Below are 18120 nucleotides of genomic sequence, written 5' to 3'. Positions count from 1 at the left end.
GTAAAGTATTTAAACAGAGAAGAGAGCTGTTCTTGAACCACAAGGGAATACAGTTAGGCGAGCCCAACTCCCATTAGAACAGAGGTTTCTCTAGCGCCCTCTATCTGCCATGCACCCTGCCTAGGACACCGGGAGGATTCCAGGACTTAGATCCCTGTCCCTCAAGGGTCAAAGAGGTTCTGTTTCAGCCTAGCACTACCCGGAGCTAACCATAGGATCGCCCAGGAGGTAGCATATTGGCGGTAGTTAGCGCCTACTGGCGGTCTGAAACAGCAAAAGGTCAGGGGCTGAGCTAACAAGTGGTGGGGCGGGGCGGGGCAGGCGCCAGGCCATCTCATTGGCTGGAGATGAGGCGATGACCTCAGAGGAGCGCAGACTGGCTGGCCCGCCAATCCCCTCCACTACCCAGGGCAGGGTCCAGGTCAAGCCTCCTGCTCCAGCCCCAGAAGAGATTTAGAGACCTGAGCCAATTTGCACAGCGGGAAGGGGTTGCTGTGCAGAGGGGTGGGTCGGAAGGGATCAGCTCCCTTGAAAGTTGTGAAATGTCCCCAGCTGCAGTTAAAGGCAGCTGCTGGGATGAGAAACTCAGCCAAAACATCCAATTTGGCCGCATCAAAGATAAACAACCAGAAATGGTCCAACGGGAACTTTCCCTTCCCACCCCCACCCTGCTAAACTTTTAACCCACATACCCACAGACATACATAACCGTATACAATAAAACAAACTCACACGGATAGGCAATAGGCGGAGTCACACGGAAAGGTTAGTTCTGTGGGTCAAAGATAGCTAACTATTGGGAAATTCACACGGGTCCACTCCACAAATGAGTTTGCCACACATGTCCTTTCACACACACTCCCGTCCGTCTAATGCGGCAAAAGACCCACGTGGCTGGGCCGCCCCGTCACCCTCAGGACCACTTCACCCAGTTAAGTTTTCTTCCAAATAGCTATGGCTGCTGACACGATTTATGGGCTTCCTTGCTTATTGGGTCTTCTGATCCACCCCTGCCTGGAGCCCATATGGAAGCTTCTGGGAGACGAGGACATAGTCCTGTTTGTACTGTAGGCTCCGTGCAGCAGGCTCAGTACACACACACAAAGTCTCACCCACGCACAGCTCCATGCCTACCGTTGGCTCCCACCTGCACGGTTTCACACTCGGGCACATGTTCTGGGCTACTCGTCATCCTCTCGCTGGATTCTACCGTTATTTTTATTTATGTGTCTGAGTGTATCTGTGTGTGCCATGTGTGCGGTCCCCTTGAAGGCCAGAAGAGGGTGTCAGTCTCTCTGGTGCTGGAGTTAGAGGCAGTCGTGAGCTGTAGGACTCTGGACCGACCGCTGCAAGAACAGCAAATGCTCTTAACTCCTGAGCCACCTCTCCAGCCCCGGCTACTCTCACTCTAACCCCACCCACTCCCAAGTGTCTGGATGCCTGCCAGGACGTGTGGGTCATACTCACAGTAAGTGAGGTAAACGTTAGGCAGATGCCAGCAAACCCATTCAAGGACAGTGCCAGGAATATCAACGGAGACAGAACTGGGAAGAGAGAGAAGAGGGCAGATGAGGGTATTTGTGGAGAGAGAGAAGAGGGCAGATGAGGGTATTTGTGGAGAGAGAGAAGAGGGCAGATGAGGGTATTTGTGCAGAGAGAGAAGAGGGCAGATGAGGGTATTTGTGGAGAGAGAAAAGAGGGCAGATGAGGGTATTTGTGGAGAGAGAGAAGAGGGCAGATGAGGGTATTTGTGGAGAGAGAAGAGGGCACATGAGGGTATTTGTGGAGCCACAGGCGTCCACGGCAGGAGCTGGGGTCAAAACCCGCCTTCATCCCACCCATTCTAGAGAAAGCCCATGAGGGCAGACTGGGTCACCTTTAGTGTCCCGAGAGGCCAAGGCCATGAGCGTACAGGATGCAGCAAAACAGGCACTGCAAGGACAGAAAAGCGGGGCATAATTTGTTAGCCTCCCCTCCCCTGCATCATCTCCCCGGCCCTGAACGTCTCCGAAATCCAGCCACCTCACCTGCCCAGCAAGCGCAGGGGCCGGGGCCCAAAACGATCCATGAGAATCCCCAGAGGCAGTGTGGTAGCACTCAGCAGGAAGGAGCCAATAGTGAAGCCCAGGTTGAGCATCTTGTCCTGCTGGTCACAGCTTGGCCACTGGTGCTGTTCATCTTGGGTGGTATTGGTCCCGTTCTCAGCTGAGGAGGGAATGGGAGGGCTCAGCACATAAAACAAACAGGGAAACAGCCTGGCCCAGCAGTCCTGCCTTCCAATTCAGGCCTCTGATTCGAACCAACCAGGAGTTCCCGGAAGTGATGTAGAGCCTGTATACTCTGTCTGGGTGCTCATGAAGGACAGTAGTTAGCATCTGGCCCTGAGAAAGTCACACACGTTCTCAATCGGAGGCTTTAGCTAGCTCAGTTGAGAAAGTGGACATCCAAGTACGTACCAGGTTATAACAGTCACTGGAGAGCACCAGGGGGATACTCCAAACAAGAAGCAAAATCAGTGGCTGGTTCTTTAATGTGTGCAACAAGGATGCACATAAAAAGTAGAGGGAGCCGCAATAAATGACATTCTGATGACAGCTAGTACCGTTCAGCATCTAACTATGTTCCAGGCACCGCTCTGCACAGACCCTGGAAGCCCCCAAGAGTCCATTAGTAAAACACCCCACCCCCCACACGATGGCACCAAAGTGCTCCCTTCTGGGGCCCTTCAGGTGGGAACTTGAGAGATTGGACAAGGTAAAGCAAAGGGCCCGTAAAGGGGACAGAGGGTGACTTTACTTAACTCTGTGCACTGAGCCATGAGGTGGCTGCCTCTGAACTGTTTCTGGGTAGTCCTGCCAGGGGAAAACAGGGCAGTACCTAGCAGCCTCCCCCACCTGACTAGCTGTGGAGTCATGGCCAGGGAAACTCCCTCAGTCTGTGCCTCGGGTCCCTTGTCTATTAACAAGGGCTGAGACTGAGCAGCCGCAGCTGGAGACAGTGAAGGGAGTTCTGCACAGTTCCTGGCCCAGGGGAAAGGGCCGAGGCACATTCCAGAGCTCTTGGAGCAGCCGAGAGTGGGGCTGAGCACAGCCCCACAGGATCGCACCCTCAGAGTGGAAGCCGTGCGAAGGCTCGCACTAGGAACAAATGGATGGTGACTTAAAGAGGGAAGTGGGCTGTTTGTAGTGACCCATGGATGGAATCCCAGCCCTCAGACGGTTGACACAGGAGGACTGCCTTGCAGTCAGCCTGAGCTACACATCGAGTTCCAGACCAGCCTAAGTCATGTGTGAGATTCTGCAGAAACATTAACTGAAAAGACAAAAGTGGTGAGTTCTGCAAAGAGAACAGAGGAGTATGGCTATGCCTGGGTACTGGGAAAGACGGTGGCCCTTGACCCTGACTTCAAGTAACCTCAAGCTGCCAAAGGACCTACAGGTAGCACAAGATAATGAGATCTGTGTATTAACATAAAAAGAACATAAAGATCGGTCAGATCATAAGAGCAGGCTACCAGAAAAGGAAGTGCCCTGGGCAGTACCGACCACATTGGGAGGCTAGAGAAAGGGCTAAGGCCCCTGGAGGAAGCACTTAGGGGGTTAGACCATTCATTCAGCCTTTGGGGGTCACACTAACCCTCTTGCTTAGCTGTCTTTATGATCACCATCCATGTCTCCGCTGGGTTTGTTTGTCCACGTGGGTTTATTCTACACCTGCTTACTGGACATTTGCTGTACACCAGCACTATGCTGGAGCAGTGAGTTTTAAAAAAGAAGAAACAGAAGGACAATTCAGACCAAAGGCCACAAACAGATGACCACCACGGATTCTCTTTCTACCCATGTTTTGCTAGACTGCCAGTAACTTGAGTTGGGTGCCATGTTAAATAAAAACCCCGATTTCTAGACCACTAGAAATCTGGTACCTCAGCTGGACATGGTTGTATGCAACCACAGTCCCAGCTACCCAGGAGGCTGAGACAAGATTGCTTGAACCCAGGAGTTCGGGGCCAACCTGACCAACATAGTAAAAAGAGCGGGAAAAAGAGAGAGAGACAAGGAGAATGGGAATAAAGCCAGAAAGATCTAGTTGTTGCTGGCCTCTTTTGTCAGGGCTGTCCTTCTTGAGCGGGCCTACATCTGTCTCACAGCTCCCAGATGCTAGTATCTCACACCTGCCCCCCTGCCTCACTTATTACCATCCTCCTGCCCCTATATGACAGTTGAATTTGTAGCCCCTGAGTTAGACATTGTCCCTGACCTTTAGTCTTTCATAATCAAATGACAAGTTCTCTCCCAAATAATTCCACTAGCTTGCAGAAGAAAAAAATACTTTGTGGCAAGCTGATCCAAGCAAAATCTCACTTCATCTTTACAACAACCCTAAAAAGTTAATACAGTGGCCTCTGTTACAGATGAGGCTCCTAGAAGCAAAAGCTCTCAGCCATCCAGCAGCCTACAGTTGTCTCCAATTCAAACTCAAAAGAATTTCCAGAGCAGCAGAGATTCGCCACACCCCCATCCTAGCTGTCCCACAGGCCAGCTTGGAAACTTTCCCAAGTATATGCTAATACCAGTGAATATGTGTACTCTACTGCAGGATCCAGCCCAGCGGGCTGCTAATGGTCACTCAAGGCCCACTAATATGTAAGTTCTTCTAGCTTAACCAATCAACTTCTTTCTTGTGAGTTCAAAATGAGCTAGCTCCTGAAGCCTGATCGCTCTGAGTGGCTGGTTAAAGAACTTGCATCCCAGGGAGTCATAGCAGAATAAGTTTTTGGCATCCAACTGCCCACTTTCACAGATGGATGATGCATGAGAGGAGAAAGAGAAAGCCCTCAGTGAAGGAGGCTGCTGGGTTGACAATCCAGGGAAAGCAGGTGGCCACCACTACAGCACAGCCCTTGCTTGCTCCTCATTAGCTGGATGATCTGGGTACATCACAGTCGGCTGCGCACATGACACGGACATTCAAAGTGGGATTAGGCAGTACATGGACTGACTTCTGAGGTTTCAGTTATTAGCTATTTGTGCATTAGAAGCACGCATGAATATATGTATTTATTAGGAAAGTGCATGTGCGTGCACGTGTGTGTGTGTGTGTGTGTGTGTGTGTGTGTGTGTGTGTACAGACAACATCAAGCCCAAGGCTACATCACACTTTAAATGACAGTAACTACGGCACCTAGAAATGATAAAATTCCAAAGGCGGCTTGTAAATAAACGATCGTGTCTGTGAAGCCATGGGACCATGGTTAGGCAGACACCTGTAGTCAAATCCTGGCCTCTCTAGCTATGCTGCTGAAATTCTCTGAGGCTTTGTCCCACCTTTGAAAGGGGGACAGTGACCTGAAACACCTGGATCTGAGGATGGGCTGAGTTCCAGACATGCAGATCAAACTTAAGATGATTCAGCATTCTTTGTTTCCTAATTCTTGCTTCCTCATGACGTTTTCCTGATGGTGACATAGTTATACCAACAAAATACTAAGGACTAAGTTTTGGCTGGTAAAGTATTGTCTGTGTCACTGGGAATGTAATGTTGAAGCCAAGTCCTCTGCTCCAGAGATAAGAAGTTAAAAGACAGCCAGGCAGTGGTGGCGCTTGGGAAGCAGAGCCAGGCAGATCTCAGTGAGTTTGAGACCAGCCTGGTCTACAAAGCCAGTTCCAGGACAGCCAGGACCATCCCACAGAGAAACCCTGTCTCGAAAAACAAACAAACGAAGGTTAAAGGCAGGCCTGATGATAAATGGAGAAAAAGGAGTAGTCCCCTCAGAATGAGACCCCACCCAGCTAGTCCTGCAGCCTGTGAAAGGGAAGGGAATTAGTGCCTTAAAAAGCACCAAGGAGTCAAAGCCAAATGCAAATGTAAGGGGGGGGCCAGGTTTCAGCCCCAGCAGGCAGCAGAACTTGGCAGCTTCAAGCCCATGGTTCAAGCAGGATACCGGTTAAGGGATTCAGGAATCTTTCTCCCTAGTTAAGGAAAGCCATTGAGACAAGGCGTGTGGCACGAAGAGTCTCCCCATGGAGGTCCAGAGAGACCATTTCGTGAAGCTGTGAAATTAAAACCTGGTTGCATTGGAGACCCCCAAGATGTTGGAAACGCCAGAGCTATGCGATGTCTGCCAAGGAGAGCTGCTAATAGGGAGAGGAACCAGCCCAAGAGAGAGAAGTGTGTTGCAGTCAGCCAATCTAGAAGAAGCGGGATATCGGAAGAGCTCTGTGGTGACTGACATGAAGTCACAGGGTTTGCAGCTTGCGCTGCTGGGTTTCAGTCTTGCTTTGGTCCAGTATTTCCTCCTTTTTGGAATGGTAATATGAATTCTGGGCTGTTGTGTGTCTTTTTTTATTTTACTGGGGTTACAGTTAAAGAGATTGCCTTAAGTCAGAAGAGACTTTAAGTGTTGAGACTTCTATAGGCCACGGGGACTTGTGAAGTTGGACTGAAGGCATTTTGCATTACGATGTGGCTCAAAGCCGAGGGGCCGAGGGGTGGAATGCGATGGATTGAATGAGAACGGTATTTGAAGGTTTGGTTCCCAGTTGGTGGAACTGCTTCTGAAGGATTAGGAAGTGGGTCAATCGGGGTGGGCTTTGAGGTTGCAAAAGCCCATGCCAATACCCAGTGTGACTCTCTCTGCCTCCTGCCTGTGGGTCAGATGTGAACACTCAGCTACTGCTCCAGGGCCATGCCTGCCTGCCTGCCTGCCTGTTGCCATACGCCCCGCCATGATGGCCATGGAGTCACCTCTTAGACTATAGGCAAGCCCCCAGTTAAATGCTTCCTTTTATAAGCTGCCATGGCTATGGTGTCTCTTCACGACAACAGAACAGTAACTAAGACAGCTGGCTTCTTCCAGAGCAACCCTCAGCTCTGGGTGGTAGGGACACACAGGCTATTCCCCTGAGGCCTTGTAAGGAAGTTGGATGGTCATAACAGTGGTGAGTCCTCACTCTGCACCCTCCTCACTGAACTCCAGGTACTGAGGATGGAGCCCACAGCTTCACATTGTCAGGGAACACTGTGGCTCCCAGCAACAGTTTTTTCCCCTGCTTACCAGCTAGGTGACCTTAGGTGCATTGCTAAGCATCTCCTGGTTGCAGGTTTCTCTCCCCCAAAATGAGGGTATAACAATACTTATGTCACAGATTTATAATGGCAAATATTAGCCATTATTAGCTAATTAGTTTTGTTTTGTTATTTTGTTAGTGTGTCGTGAACTGAGAAGGCCCTGCCTAGATTTTGAGTAACTGTCCCCATTAGGTCCCACCCCTGAGTATATATCAGGGGGAAAAGGTCCCCAAAACAGACAGTGTGACCAAGGAACACCAAAGCCTGTACTAAGGTCAACCTGAGTAATGAGCCTCACATTTGCTGAGTTCTTCAACTGTTTGTTAAACAGTGTCATTTGCATCTCATATTGTTCTGTGGCAAGAAAAATAACAAGTATCCAGATGGAGACCACTACAGAAAGTCACAACCAATCAAAATGCAGAAACAAATAACCATGAGGTGTCTAGCCCCAACTGGTCCATCTACCACACAACAACTCCTGCACGTAAGGCTCAAGGATCGTACTGGAAGAGGAGACAGAGGGTTTTAAGAGCCAGAAGAAGAGGTTTGCTGTGACACTGCATCTCCTAGAGATGTCAGCGAGGACTCATGATGAATGAGGGAGACACCAGGAAGCAGAGAGGGTGCTGCTTCCTGGTCAGACAGCATGAGCAAGACAGCCGAGGAGGCGCCATCCCATCCACCAGCCGCAGAGCCCCTTAGACAAGGGCATGGGGAGAGATGCTGTGCACTGCTCTCTGAAAGTGCACAAAGTGTTCTGGGGGGAGGATAAGAGTTCACCTAGTTTACCACCAGTGATCACAAACAGCCAGGCCTAACCACACACCCACTTTCCAGCAACTCAAAACAGCAGGCCCGTACCTTGTAAGATAAAGGATCTAAATGTAAGAGCCAAAACCACAAAACTAAGAAAACACAGGTGCAAATCTTTGTGACCTTAAATTTAGCCAACGGTTTCTTAATGTTGGAGTGCCAGAATAAAAATAAAATAGGCAAATAGGATTTTATCAAAATTCAAAAAGGATGTGCATGAAAAAATGTTTAAAAAAAAGAAAGAAAGAAAACTATATAAAGGTCTGGGTTCTAGAGTATAAAGAACTCTTATCCTTCAATAACGAAAAAACAGAACTAGGAGTATAGCTCTGTGGTAGACTGTATATATGCTTAGCACGCGTAAGGCCCAGGGTCCAATCCTTAAAAAACAAACAAACAAATGACACAACTTAGAAACGGAAGATACAACTGAATAGATGTTATCCCAGAGAACATGCCAGTAAAAACACACAAAAACATTCAACCTCAGTAACCATTAGGGAAATGCAAATTAAACAGACAACAACCGTTGCTGAGGATGTGGAGAAACTGGAACGCCTCATACACTGCTGGTGAGGATTTAAAATGTGATAGTCCAGTAAGTCCACTCCAAAACAAATACGCAGACATGGGAGTGAGTATTGTCATCAACAACCCAAAGAGTATAAATAGCCCAGATGCCTATCAACTAACAAAGAAAATGTAGCCAGTACACACGATGGAGAGTTAGTCAGCTGTAACAAAATAAGGCCTATATGTTGAATAAGGATGAGCCTAGAAAACATGCGAAATGAAAGGAACCAGCCACAAAGACAAGATTCCATGTACAGGGAATGTTCCGATTAGGTACAGCTGTTGTTTACCACAGCCAGCCTGTGACAGAAAGCAGACGAGTGACTGCCTAGAGAGAGAACGAGGGGGGGTGTGCTGCTAATGGGTAGAGGGTTGATAAAGTAAATGCTCTAAAACTTGTGGGGATGACCATGCAATACTAAATACACTAGAACCTATGATTTGATTTGGTTTCTCCAGACATGGTTTCTCTGGGTAGCTATGGCTGTTCCTGAACCCACGATATAGACCAGGCTGGCCTTGAACTCAGATCTGCCTACCTCTGCCTCCTAAGTGCTGGGATTAAAGGCGTGCACCACCACAATCTGGCTTATACTGTCTATTTTAAATGAGGGGCTCATGTATAATCAGAGGCCCTTAAAAGTTTTGGGGGTGGTAGAAATGTAAATATTGGCTGTTGTATGGAATGCACAAATTTGTCAAACATCACTAAAGTGTACAAGACGGCAGGATGGGCTATAGCAGACATCGAAGCCGCCAGGCAACAAAAGAAAGGTGCTCTCTGGTCTCCAGGGGAAACTCAGAGGGATTTGAGTCTTGTGGGGATGGATGTCCTTAAGCTCTCTTTCACTTTGTCCTCTCAGCCATCCTGGAATGTCTGTCATTCCATCTCAGACCACTTCCTCAGGGGTCTACCCTGACTTCCTGGGCATCTCCATTCCCAGCCCTCAGCAACTGGGGCCAAGCACATGGGCAGGGCGCCATATTTGGGTGCAACCCATTGCTTCCTTAGAGATAACCTTGGCAGGGGTGCGGCAGCCTCTACGGTATAGCTGGTGCTGCAAATAAGAATAGATATGAAGAACTCCCCACCTCCACCCTCAAGGAAATGGTTTCCCGTCCTCCCACACTCACAGTATAAGCTACTAGGCAATGGGTTGAGCTGAGGACCCAGGGGAAACCAGAAGGATGTTTATGCTTGTCAAGTGCTGTTGAGTCTCACAGCCCACCCCAGCGGCAGGTATCACTATTGTCCTTAGGTAATGGACGCTCTATTTGTAGGGAAACTCCCTGGCTAAATGGGGAGGAATCTGGGATTCCTTCCTTGTCTGCTCCACAACATGGAGGTGGGAAAGGAGACAGAGGGAGACACCAAACTGCACCCCAGGCCACTTCACTAAGTACAGCACTCCAGAAAAATATCCACCAAGTTCCCAGCCGCCACGTGAGGGGCACCACACACACACACACACACACACACACACACACACACACACAGAGAGAGAGACAGAGAGAGACAGAGAGAGACAGAGAGAGAGACAGAGACACAGAGAGAGAAAGAGCGAGAGATGCAGACAGGCAGACTTCGGCTGTAGTTACTGTTCTCAAAGAGCTTAGGATTCCTACTCCACAAGACCAAATTGATTGACACTGAAAACAGAAACCCTCCACCAATACCCACCCTAGAGGAAATAGGGCTGTTAACTTTATGCAAAGGGTGGTTTGTAAAACTGAAAGAGTGCAGGTCCTTTGTATTCATACTCCAGCTTGTGTGACTCTGCTTGATCCTGTAAGAACTCCCTTGTGTGTTGGTGTTGTAGCTCAACGCTTGCCAGCACGCAAAAGACCCGAATTTAACGCTTATCTAGGTAGGTACAGCACTTCTAAGAGTCTACAATACTACCCTAGACTGGAGGTTGTCAAAGGCAGTCTCAGGACGCGGATGCCTAGCAGGACACTGGCACTGAGCGACCACTGAATGTGAAAATCCTGTGGGAGTGGACACATTAAGTTTGAAGAGGTCAAGAAGTGAGGCTGTCCGATTCCCCTCTGTCCAGTGTTCCAGTCTTGGGCAGCCCTGCTTCGTCTCCATCTGACCACCTGTCCTTGTTTTCCAACTCCCTACCTCCCTCGCGGTCCTCACCCCCAAGCCCAAACCCTTCTAGGATATACCTGGGCACAGACTGGAATAGAAGCCTTCCTTCTTGAGCATGATCAGCAGGGAGGCCCAGCCCAGGAGCACCGCGGAGAAGAAGAGGTTCTCCAGCACAGCGGTGCAAGCCATCCACCAGCGCCTGCCGTACGCCTGCTTCAGCGTGGGGGCCATGGTGGCCGAGACTCTGCAGAGAAACAGAGCGCTGAGAGAAGAAGGGCTTCCCAGTGGCCCTTGAGAAGGGTACTCCATCATGGTGGCTCCTGAGACCCCTGGAGCCAACCCGAGATGGAGCCCTCATGGAGGTCCCATAGAGCCCGGTGCTGCGGAGCTGGCTCCGCGCGCTCTGGCGGTGCCAGGGACGAACGCGCCACTGGCCCGCAGGGCACTATCAGGAACTAGAAAGGTCGGGTCTGGGAGAAGCAACTTCCTGGCGCGTTGCCGGGCTCGTCCACACGCGCCAGGGCGCACAGAGCCCGCTCCTGGAGCCAAACCCCAAGTTCCCAAAGTCTCCCTAAGTCAGCAAGGGGCGGACCGTGCTCTGCAGCCACCGCTGACCCGCGGCTCGCCAGCCTCTGGCGCCAGATCGGACTCTCGGACGCGGGCAGGAGGCGGAAAGGGAAGTCTGGGGCCAGCCCGAGACCCTCTATTCTCGTTACGCCTTTCATTCTACTCCTCCTCCGCAGGGCCCGGGTAGGAAAAAACTCCTCCCGCTCGCCGCGGCCGGCGCTCGCGTCCCTCCGGTCTCCTGGGCCAATCCCAAAGCTGCCACGTGGAGGGAGACCCTGGGCGGGCCCCGCGGCGCCCCCGCGCACCCCTCACTCAGCCGCGCGCCTGGGAACCCGCCAGCCCCTCAGTCCCCGGGAGAGAGCTCGGGCTCCGGCAGGAAGTCCTGTGCCTGCAGACTTTATAAGGACAGTGGCGGAGGATGGGGTGGCTGGCGGGCGGGTGTGTTTACCAGAGGGAACGAAGAAACCGGAGCTCGCCCGGGCCGCGGTCGCCACCGCCGACAAGGGAGGCGAGACCCGGGTAAGCGGAGAGGGGACAGGCAGGGAAGAGCAAGCAAGAAAGACGAAGGGGAAGGAGGCGCCAGCTCTTTCTCCAGGGGGTGGCCCATCACCTCATCTGTAGAATGGGGCGTTCGATCCGGTGATCCCCGAGCTCCCTTCTCAGAGTGGACTAAAAGAATGGAGTGGTCGGAGAGAGGGAACAATGTGCCCAGGGTCTCAGGTAACGGAGGCGTCGAGGGGACCTGCAAGAGTGGCTGGGTGACTTTGAACGGCACCAGCTGCTCACCTGTCCCCGGCAAACTTGCCTCCCGCCGCCGTTGACACCCGGGGTAACACAGAGCCTCCGCGGCGCGTCCACACTCCGGATCGCCGGAGACCCAGGATCCCAATCCCAAATCGCATCCACGCGGGGGTCTTCCGGGCGTGCCAGGCCCAGGGGGCCTCGGAGCCCGCCGGTCTCACCTCGTCTGCGCCCTCGAAAGAAGCGGTGGACCCGAGAACCGTCCAGGCGCCACGGAACCCTGAAGCGGGGAAGCCGGCGCATGGACTACGCGATCTGTCGAGTTGATAGTTGTATTTACAGGCGTCCAGAGCAGCGCCCCTAGGTGGGGGCGGGGGTTCCCTTCCCTTCCCCTCCCCTTAGGTCGAGTTTCACTCACACGTGACTCGCCTGATGGTCCCCAGATACTCTTCTTACCCAGTACGCCCCGCGCCTAAATTTCCACTCTCGACCCCCCACCTTCTCTGTTGACCCCCCCCCGAACTAAGGTTTGATAGCATTCTCTGCATCTTTGTTCCAAACAACCAAAGACCTGGCTGGGGTTAGGCTGGATGCTGGAGAGGCTTGGGTGGGGTTTAGATCTGCGAGATCAAAAAGGAGTGTTTCCTTCTGAATGGCACAACTCTTTTGGAGTTTATATGCCCCGATTACATAGGAGCAGGCATTTTGAAAACTGACAAACCTGGGTCACTTTGGGCGACTTAACCTCTCAGAGCTTCGGTACCCTTCTCTGTAAGTTTGTTTAGCAGTAGAATTTGCCTGTCTGTCAAGATGAGTTGGGATTAGGACGCAGTTGTAATGCTGGCACACTTGGCGTGGTGAGCGTGGTACATATTAATTGTTGCGGCTATTGTCGTTATTTCACAAGACTCAATCAATGATCAGCGGCTTCCCGTTGCTAGATGATTGATCTTGGTAAACCGTTCAACCCACCTGGCCTCAAGTTCCTCACCTGTAACCCAGGGAAGGTATTCAATACTTGTCTGGACAATGGTACAGATTAAGAAAAGAATTATGCTAAAGGAAAATACGGATGTGGGTTAATTCAGTGCATTAGGAGTGAATTTTAAAAAAAGAGAGAGAGTAGTTAGGCAGTGGTGTCACACACCTTTAATCCCTGCACTTGGGAGGTAGAAGCAGGTGGGTCCCTTGAGTTCCAGGTGCCAGTTTCAGGACAGCCAAGGCTACACAGAGAAACCCTGTCTCCAGAGGGGGCGGGGCGGGGCGGGGTCAAAGCGTGGGGCTACGGATGTGGCTCAGCAGATAAAATGCTTGCTTAGTATGCCTGAGCCTTGAGGTTCCTTCCAAAGCGCCACACAAACCAGGTGCATGTCTATGATCCTAGCAAAGGAGAGGCAGAGGCAAAAGGATCAGAAGTTCGAGGTCAGCCTGGGTTCCATGAAACCCTGTCTCAAAACAAGAACGCGAAGAGTGCTGCAGATGCCACTCACAGAGCTCTGATGGAGTATGACCAAGTGCAGAGAGTTCCACAAAGGTAGGCGACAGGGAGTCCCTGAGCCCCTGAGCGGCTGAGCCACATCACCGAAAACGCTGCCAAGTGACTGCGTAGTGACGGACGCCTCCCAAAACAAAAGTGTTCAGCTCAACGCAGTGTGCTTCCAGCCTCACAAGTTTTCACGCTGAGTAGACTAGACCACAGTGATTGGAGGCAGGCCTGTCTGGCTTGTAGTTTCTCTGATGTTTTCATTCCTGTGAGCCAGGTGAAGGAACAGCTAAGCAAAAGCTTGGCAGCAGAAAGGCACGGGGAGTTCTCTGGCAACCGCTCATGTAGGCTTTGGTGGTGGTTTTACTTCTTAAAACGCCTTGCTGGCTGCAGGTTGGGAAGTACGGCTGAGCAGTGGAGCTCTCGCATATGGATGCGTTCCATTACAGAAAGGCGAGTGCACGCACAACACATGCTCGGGCCTCCAGACCTTTCACCTCGGGTCAAATTCCTTAGCTCAGTACAAGGCACCCTACAGGAAAGGTTCTAGCTCAAGAACTTTGTGGTTCTTCTTGAAACTACAATAAAATATGAATCCATTGTCTATGAAAATGCTTTGTGAACATAAGCACAGGCATTCACATTGAAATCACAGTGGGGTTGTGAGCCCCATCCACGAGACTTGGGTGTCCTGTGTCTGGGAGGCTGCTTGCTGTTCCTCATCCTATCCAATGTTCCCATCTTCCTCTTGGGGACTCTCAGCTCTGTGAAGTCAGGAGCTTTTGCTGTGTTCGCTGCTTACGAGTATCCAAAACACCTAAGAGGTGTTCACTGAGCACATGTGCAGCCAAGAGCCCGGCCAGCTGGTTTCACACCTTGCTGTCTCTGCACCTGTTCTGCCTTCTTGTGGGAGTGACAGATTCACTTCTTCATTTCCGATTCCCTCGTGCCTACAGCACTGCTCAAGCTTCACCTTTGTTTGGGGGCTGCCCGCATAGCCCCAAACACTGCTGACCTCTTCAGAACCCTCCTGCTACCCTAATATGATCAGTTTCCCTCCTCCCCTTCCCCACTCCAGGGCTGCACGTCTGTTGAGTGTAAGAACAACCATGCTGAAGGTAATTTGTACGGCTGCTGCCTACCGCAGACCTGGCATTTGGTAAACTGCTGGTAAACATTTGTTGAGTAAATGGGAAGGGAGTGGCAGGAAATAAATCTGGGAAGGAAGGCTAGGACGACTTTGAAACGGAGTCCATGAAGCCAAGTACTTACAGTGCTGGGAACTGTAAAAGCCCTGGATTTTATTGGTACGGGATGTCCTTCTGTATGCTACAAATATGTGTTGCTTTTGTTGGTTGATAAATAGAGCTGATTCAGCCAATGGCCAGGGAGAATATTGCTAGGCAGGAAATCTAAACAAAGACACAGAGGAAAAAGTAGGCAGAGTCAGGGAGATGCCATGTAGCCCCTGTAGGAGTAACATGCTGGAGCGTCACCTATAAGCCACAGCCTTGTGGCAGTACGCAGATTCATAGAAATTGGTTAATTTATAAGAGAGAGGTAGCCACTAATATGTCTGAGTCATTGGCCAAACAATTATATTTAATATTAGCCTCTGAATGATTATTCCCAGAGAGAAACCAGTCCAGTGGGACCGGATGAGACAGAAAAACTTCCGACGACATTTTATTGTTTTCTTTGGGTTTTGTTTGCAGGAGACATACATGGTTAAGTTTGTGTGTTTAATGAAAAGAGTTTAAAGAAAACCTAAGTAAGGTCAGGTATTTTCACACAAACCTGTAATCCCAGCGCTTGGAAAGCAGAGATAAGGCAAGGCGTCAGGCGCAACTGCAAAGCCAGTTCTAAGCTAGGGAGACAGAGCAAATCTAAGACCAGAAAACAGGGACGCTGGAGAGATGACTCAACCATCAAGAGTACTTGTTGCTCTTGCAGAGGACCTGGGCTGGGTTCCCAGCCACCCACATGGTGGCTCTCAGTGATCTGTGACATCGGTTCAGTGGAACTTGGTGCCCTCTTCTGGTATCCACAGGCATTTCATGCACATGGTGCACTTTCCTGCCAAACTACTCAATACACATAAAAATAAAATCTTTTTTTGTTTGTTTTTTTGTTTTGTTTTGTTTTGTTTTTCGAGACAGGGTTTCTCTGTATTGCTTTGGAGGCTGTCCTGGAACTTGCTCTGTAGACCAGGCTGGCCTCGAACTCACAGGGATCCACTTGCCTCTGCGTCCCGAGTGCTGGGATTAAAGGTGTGTGCCACCAACACCTGGCACACACCTTTAAATCTTAAAGATTCTATTCCAGAGGAGCACATGAGGTCTTGGGAAGCTGAACAAGGGTCATGGTGGGAATGTATAATTGGGGAATGTGTGATATGCCACTATGGGAATGTATAGTGGGGACGGGAGTTGCATCTAGTAAGGAGCTCTTCAAGGGTGATGACATGTAAGCTGAGATCTGAGATACCTTTTTTAAATTTATTTTATTTTTATTTTGTATACATTGGTGTTTTGCCATGGGAGTCAGGTCCCATGGAACTGGAGTTACAGACAGTTGTGAGCTGCCATGTGGATGCTGGGAACCCTCGTCCTCTGGAAGAGCAGTCAGTGCTCTTAACCACTGAGCCATCTCTCCAGCTCCAATCTGCGATAACTTTAGGGGGCAGAATCAGCAAGCTTTATCAGTCCCCAAGAGAAGGAAACCGCACATGAAGGATTTAATTCCTAGAGCTGGAGAGAAGCATATAGAGGAAGGGGACTATTGCACAGGTTGTCACTGAGGACTGCCTTTCCAGGCCTGTCCTATTGAGTCTTCTAAGACTCTGAGGATGCCTCAGCAAGTTAAATGACCGTTCTCTGCCTCTCTTGCCCCTCACCCATTGCTGCCTATGTCAGCAGCAGTACCAACTGCTGGGTTTCAGTGACAGAACTGAGACACCCCAGATTCTGCTTCCTGCCTCCCTCTTCTCACGCAGCCTGCCTGTAGACTGTAGTCCCCACCCTCTAAAGACTCCTTGTCTGCACACACTGGCCTTCCCAGCCCCTACTGCTCACTGTAGTCCCCGCCCCCTAAAGGCTCCTTGTCTGCACACACTGGCCTTCCCAGCCCCTACTGCTCACTGTAGTCCCTGCCCCCTAAAGACTCCTTGTCTGCACACACTGACCTTCCCAGCCCCTACTGCTCACTGTAGTCCCCGCCCCCTAAAGGCTCCTTGTCTGCACACACTGACCTTCCCAGCCCCTACTGCTCACTGAACTCGGGACCCTTGCAACCTGGCCTTCCCAGCTCCACGCCACATATAACCAGCATGACCTACTGGAAACAAGAGTTTTATCTGGTCACTCCCTTTGAAATGTATTCAGTGTCCTTTTGTTACTGGAGTTAGGTCAGTGGTTATGTTCTTGTGAGTCCAAGCTTGGCCTCCTGTCCACAACAGGTCAGTTAGAAGAACCAAGTGAACCCCAGAAACAACGTGTTTAATGTGACCACACAGAGAAAGGGGACAAAGAGATAGTGACCCTGAGTCCCAAGTCCACCCCAGGGGCCTTGGCACAAGGTTTAGGCTTAAGTGGAGAGCTGGAGGGATGCAAAGCTGAGTCATCCTTGTCGGGGTGTGGTTCTGCCTATCACTGACCTGTCCTTGTTTGAACTTTACTTTCATCCTGCAAGGTGGCCTGAGCAGTTGTCAGAAATGGGAAGTCTCCGTCTAAGAGACAAGGTCCTCCTCTGGCTGGCACCCAGCTTCAGCATCTCTCTCCTCCAGCGCAAGAGACCTGAAGAAATTCCAGTTCGTTGTTGGCCATTATTTTAGTAATGACCAAAGGAGGAGCTTTAGGGTATGTGTATGCCTGTTCAGATGACTCCACTGTTCAGACTCAAACGATGACCCCTGACTCCGTGTCATCCGTGCCCCAGAGCTGCTTAAGACCCCTTCCTAGTCCTTGTGACCTGGCCCTGCTAATCTCCTTCACAGCATTAACATTTCATACTTTCTCCCACCTCGAGTCCTTCTTGGGCCCTGAACATTCTTCTGACCTGACATAGTAAACCGATCCTTCAAATCAGAGCTGAAGGTGATGTTCTCGGTGCCTGATTCTCTCCAATAACTTGCCAGGGTCAGTCTGTAAATCCCTTTGTTGTGTGGCCTATAAAGCATTGGGCTTTTCTTGTAATAAACTCTTAGGGTGTGACCGCTTCCCTGGTGGACTATGTGCCTCTCAGGACAGGCGCCTGCATGCACCGCCCCTCTAGACACCCACCCTCCGGACCCTGCCTGGCAAATCCTGCTCGTCTTTGACTCTCGATAGACTATCACTCTGCGGGAGGCAGCCTTCACTGGACACCCAGACTATGAGCACATTCCTTCTCATAGCCACACAGCTTCTGGAACACCTCTCGTCGCATTTCACTTAGTGAAGGGTCTCTGGATTACAGTTCAAGGAGACACCGGGGACAACCTAAGAAATTTATTAGAAATACTAGTGCCATGGGAAGTGGCAAGTGGAGGTTCTGGGAGGACCCCAATACTATAGACAGAGGTTCTGGGAGGACCCCAATACTATAGACAGACAGCATGGAAGAGGCCAAGTGAGGGGCCCTTCTTACGGGTCTCAGAGGAAGAGGAAAATTCCATGTACCAGTAATTGATGAGTATCCACAGCACAGGCCTGCCTCTGTTTCCCAGGGATTGTGGATAGGGGGTCTTGCATAAAGCAAGCAAGAAAGGAATCTTGTCACTGTGTGACTTAGAGGA

General features: G+C 50.6%; 1 protein-coding gene and 1 long non-coding RNA gene across 3 annotated transcripts in view; one reads left to right on the top strand and one right to left on the bottom strand.

Moving 5' to 3' along the window:
- Window positions 1-12216, bottom strand: part of Slc43a1 (solute carrier family 43 member 1) — a 24145-nt gene extending 11929 nt beyond the window's left edge. Inside the window, exons 1-5 of one of the 2 annotated variants that reach the window (XM_005065083.4) lie at window positions 11909-12216; window positions 10633-10799; window positions 2028-2205; window positions 1877-1932; window positions 1468-1544 (exon numbers count right to left, since the gene is read on the bottom strand). In XM_005065083.4, the coding sequence (XP_005065140.1) occupies window positions 1468-1544; window positions 1877-1932; window positions 2028-2205; window positions 10633-10799; window positions 11909-12024 (594 nt within the window). In that variant the 5' untranslated portion in view covers window positions 12025-12216. Of the gene's footprint in view, window positions 1-1467; window positions 1545-1876; window positions 1933-2027; window positions 2206-10632; window positions 10800-11147; window positions 11241-11908 lie in introns of those variants that run through there. The other variant, XM_040745718.1, reaches the window with a different exon arrangement.
- LOC121140414 lies at window positions 11554-18120 on the top strand. The gene is made up of 3 exons (XR_005877246.1): window positions 11554-11641; window positions 17037-17203; window positions 17551-18120. It is a non-coding gene; the product is annotated as an uncharacterized LOC121140414 (long non-coding RNA).

This window comes from Mesocricetus auratus, unplaced genomic scaffold (assembly GCF_017639785.1).
Source record: "Mesocricetus auratus isolate SY011 unplaced genomic scaffold, BCM_Maur_2.0 Super-Scaffold_100004, whole genome shotgun sequence".
Lineage (NCBI taxonomy): Eukaryota > Metazoa > Chordata > Mammalia > Rodentia > Cricetidae > Mesocricetus > Mesocricetus auratus.
Note: the sequence above shows the minus strand (reverse complement) of the source record. Positions and strands in the feature narration are given on the sequence as shown.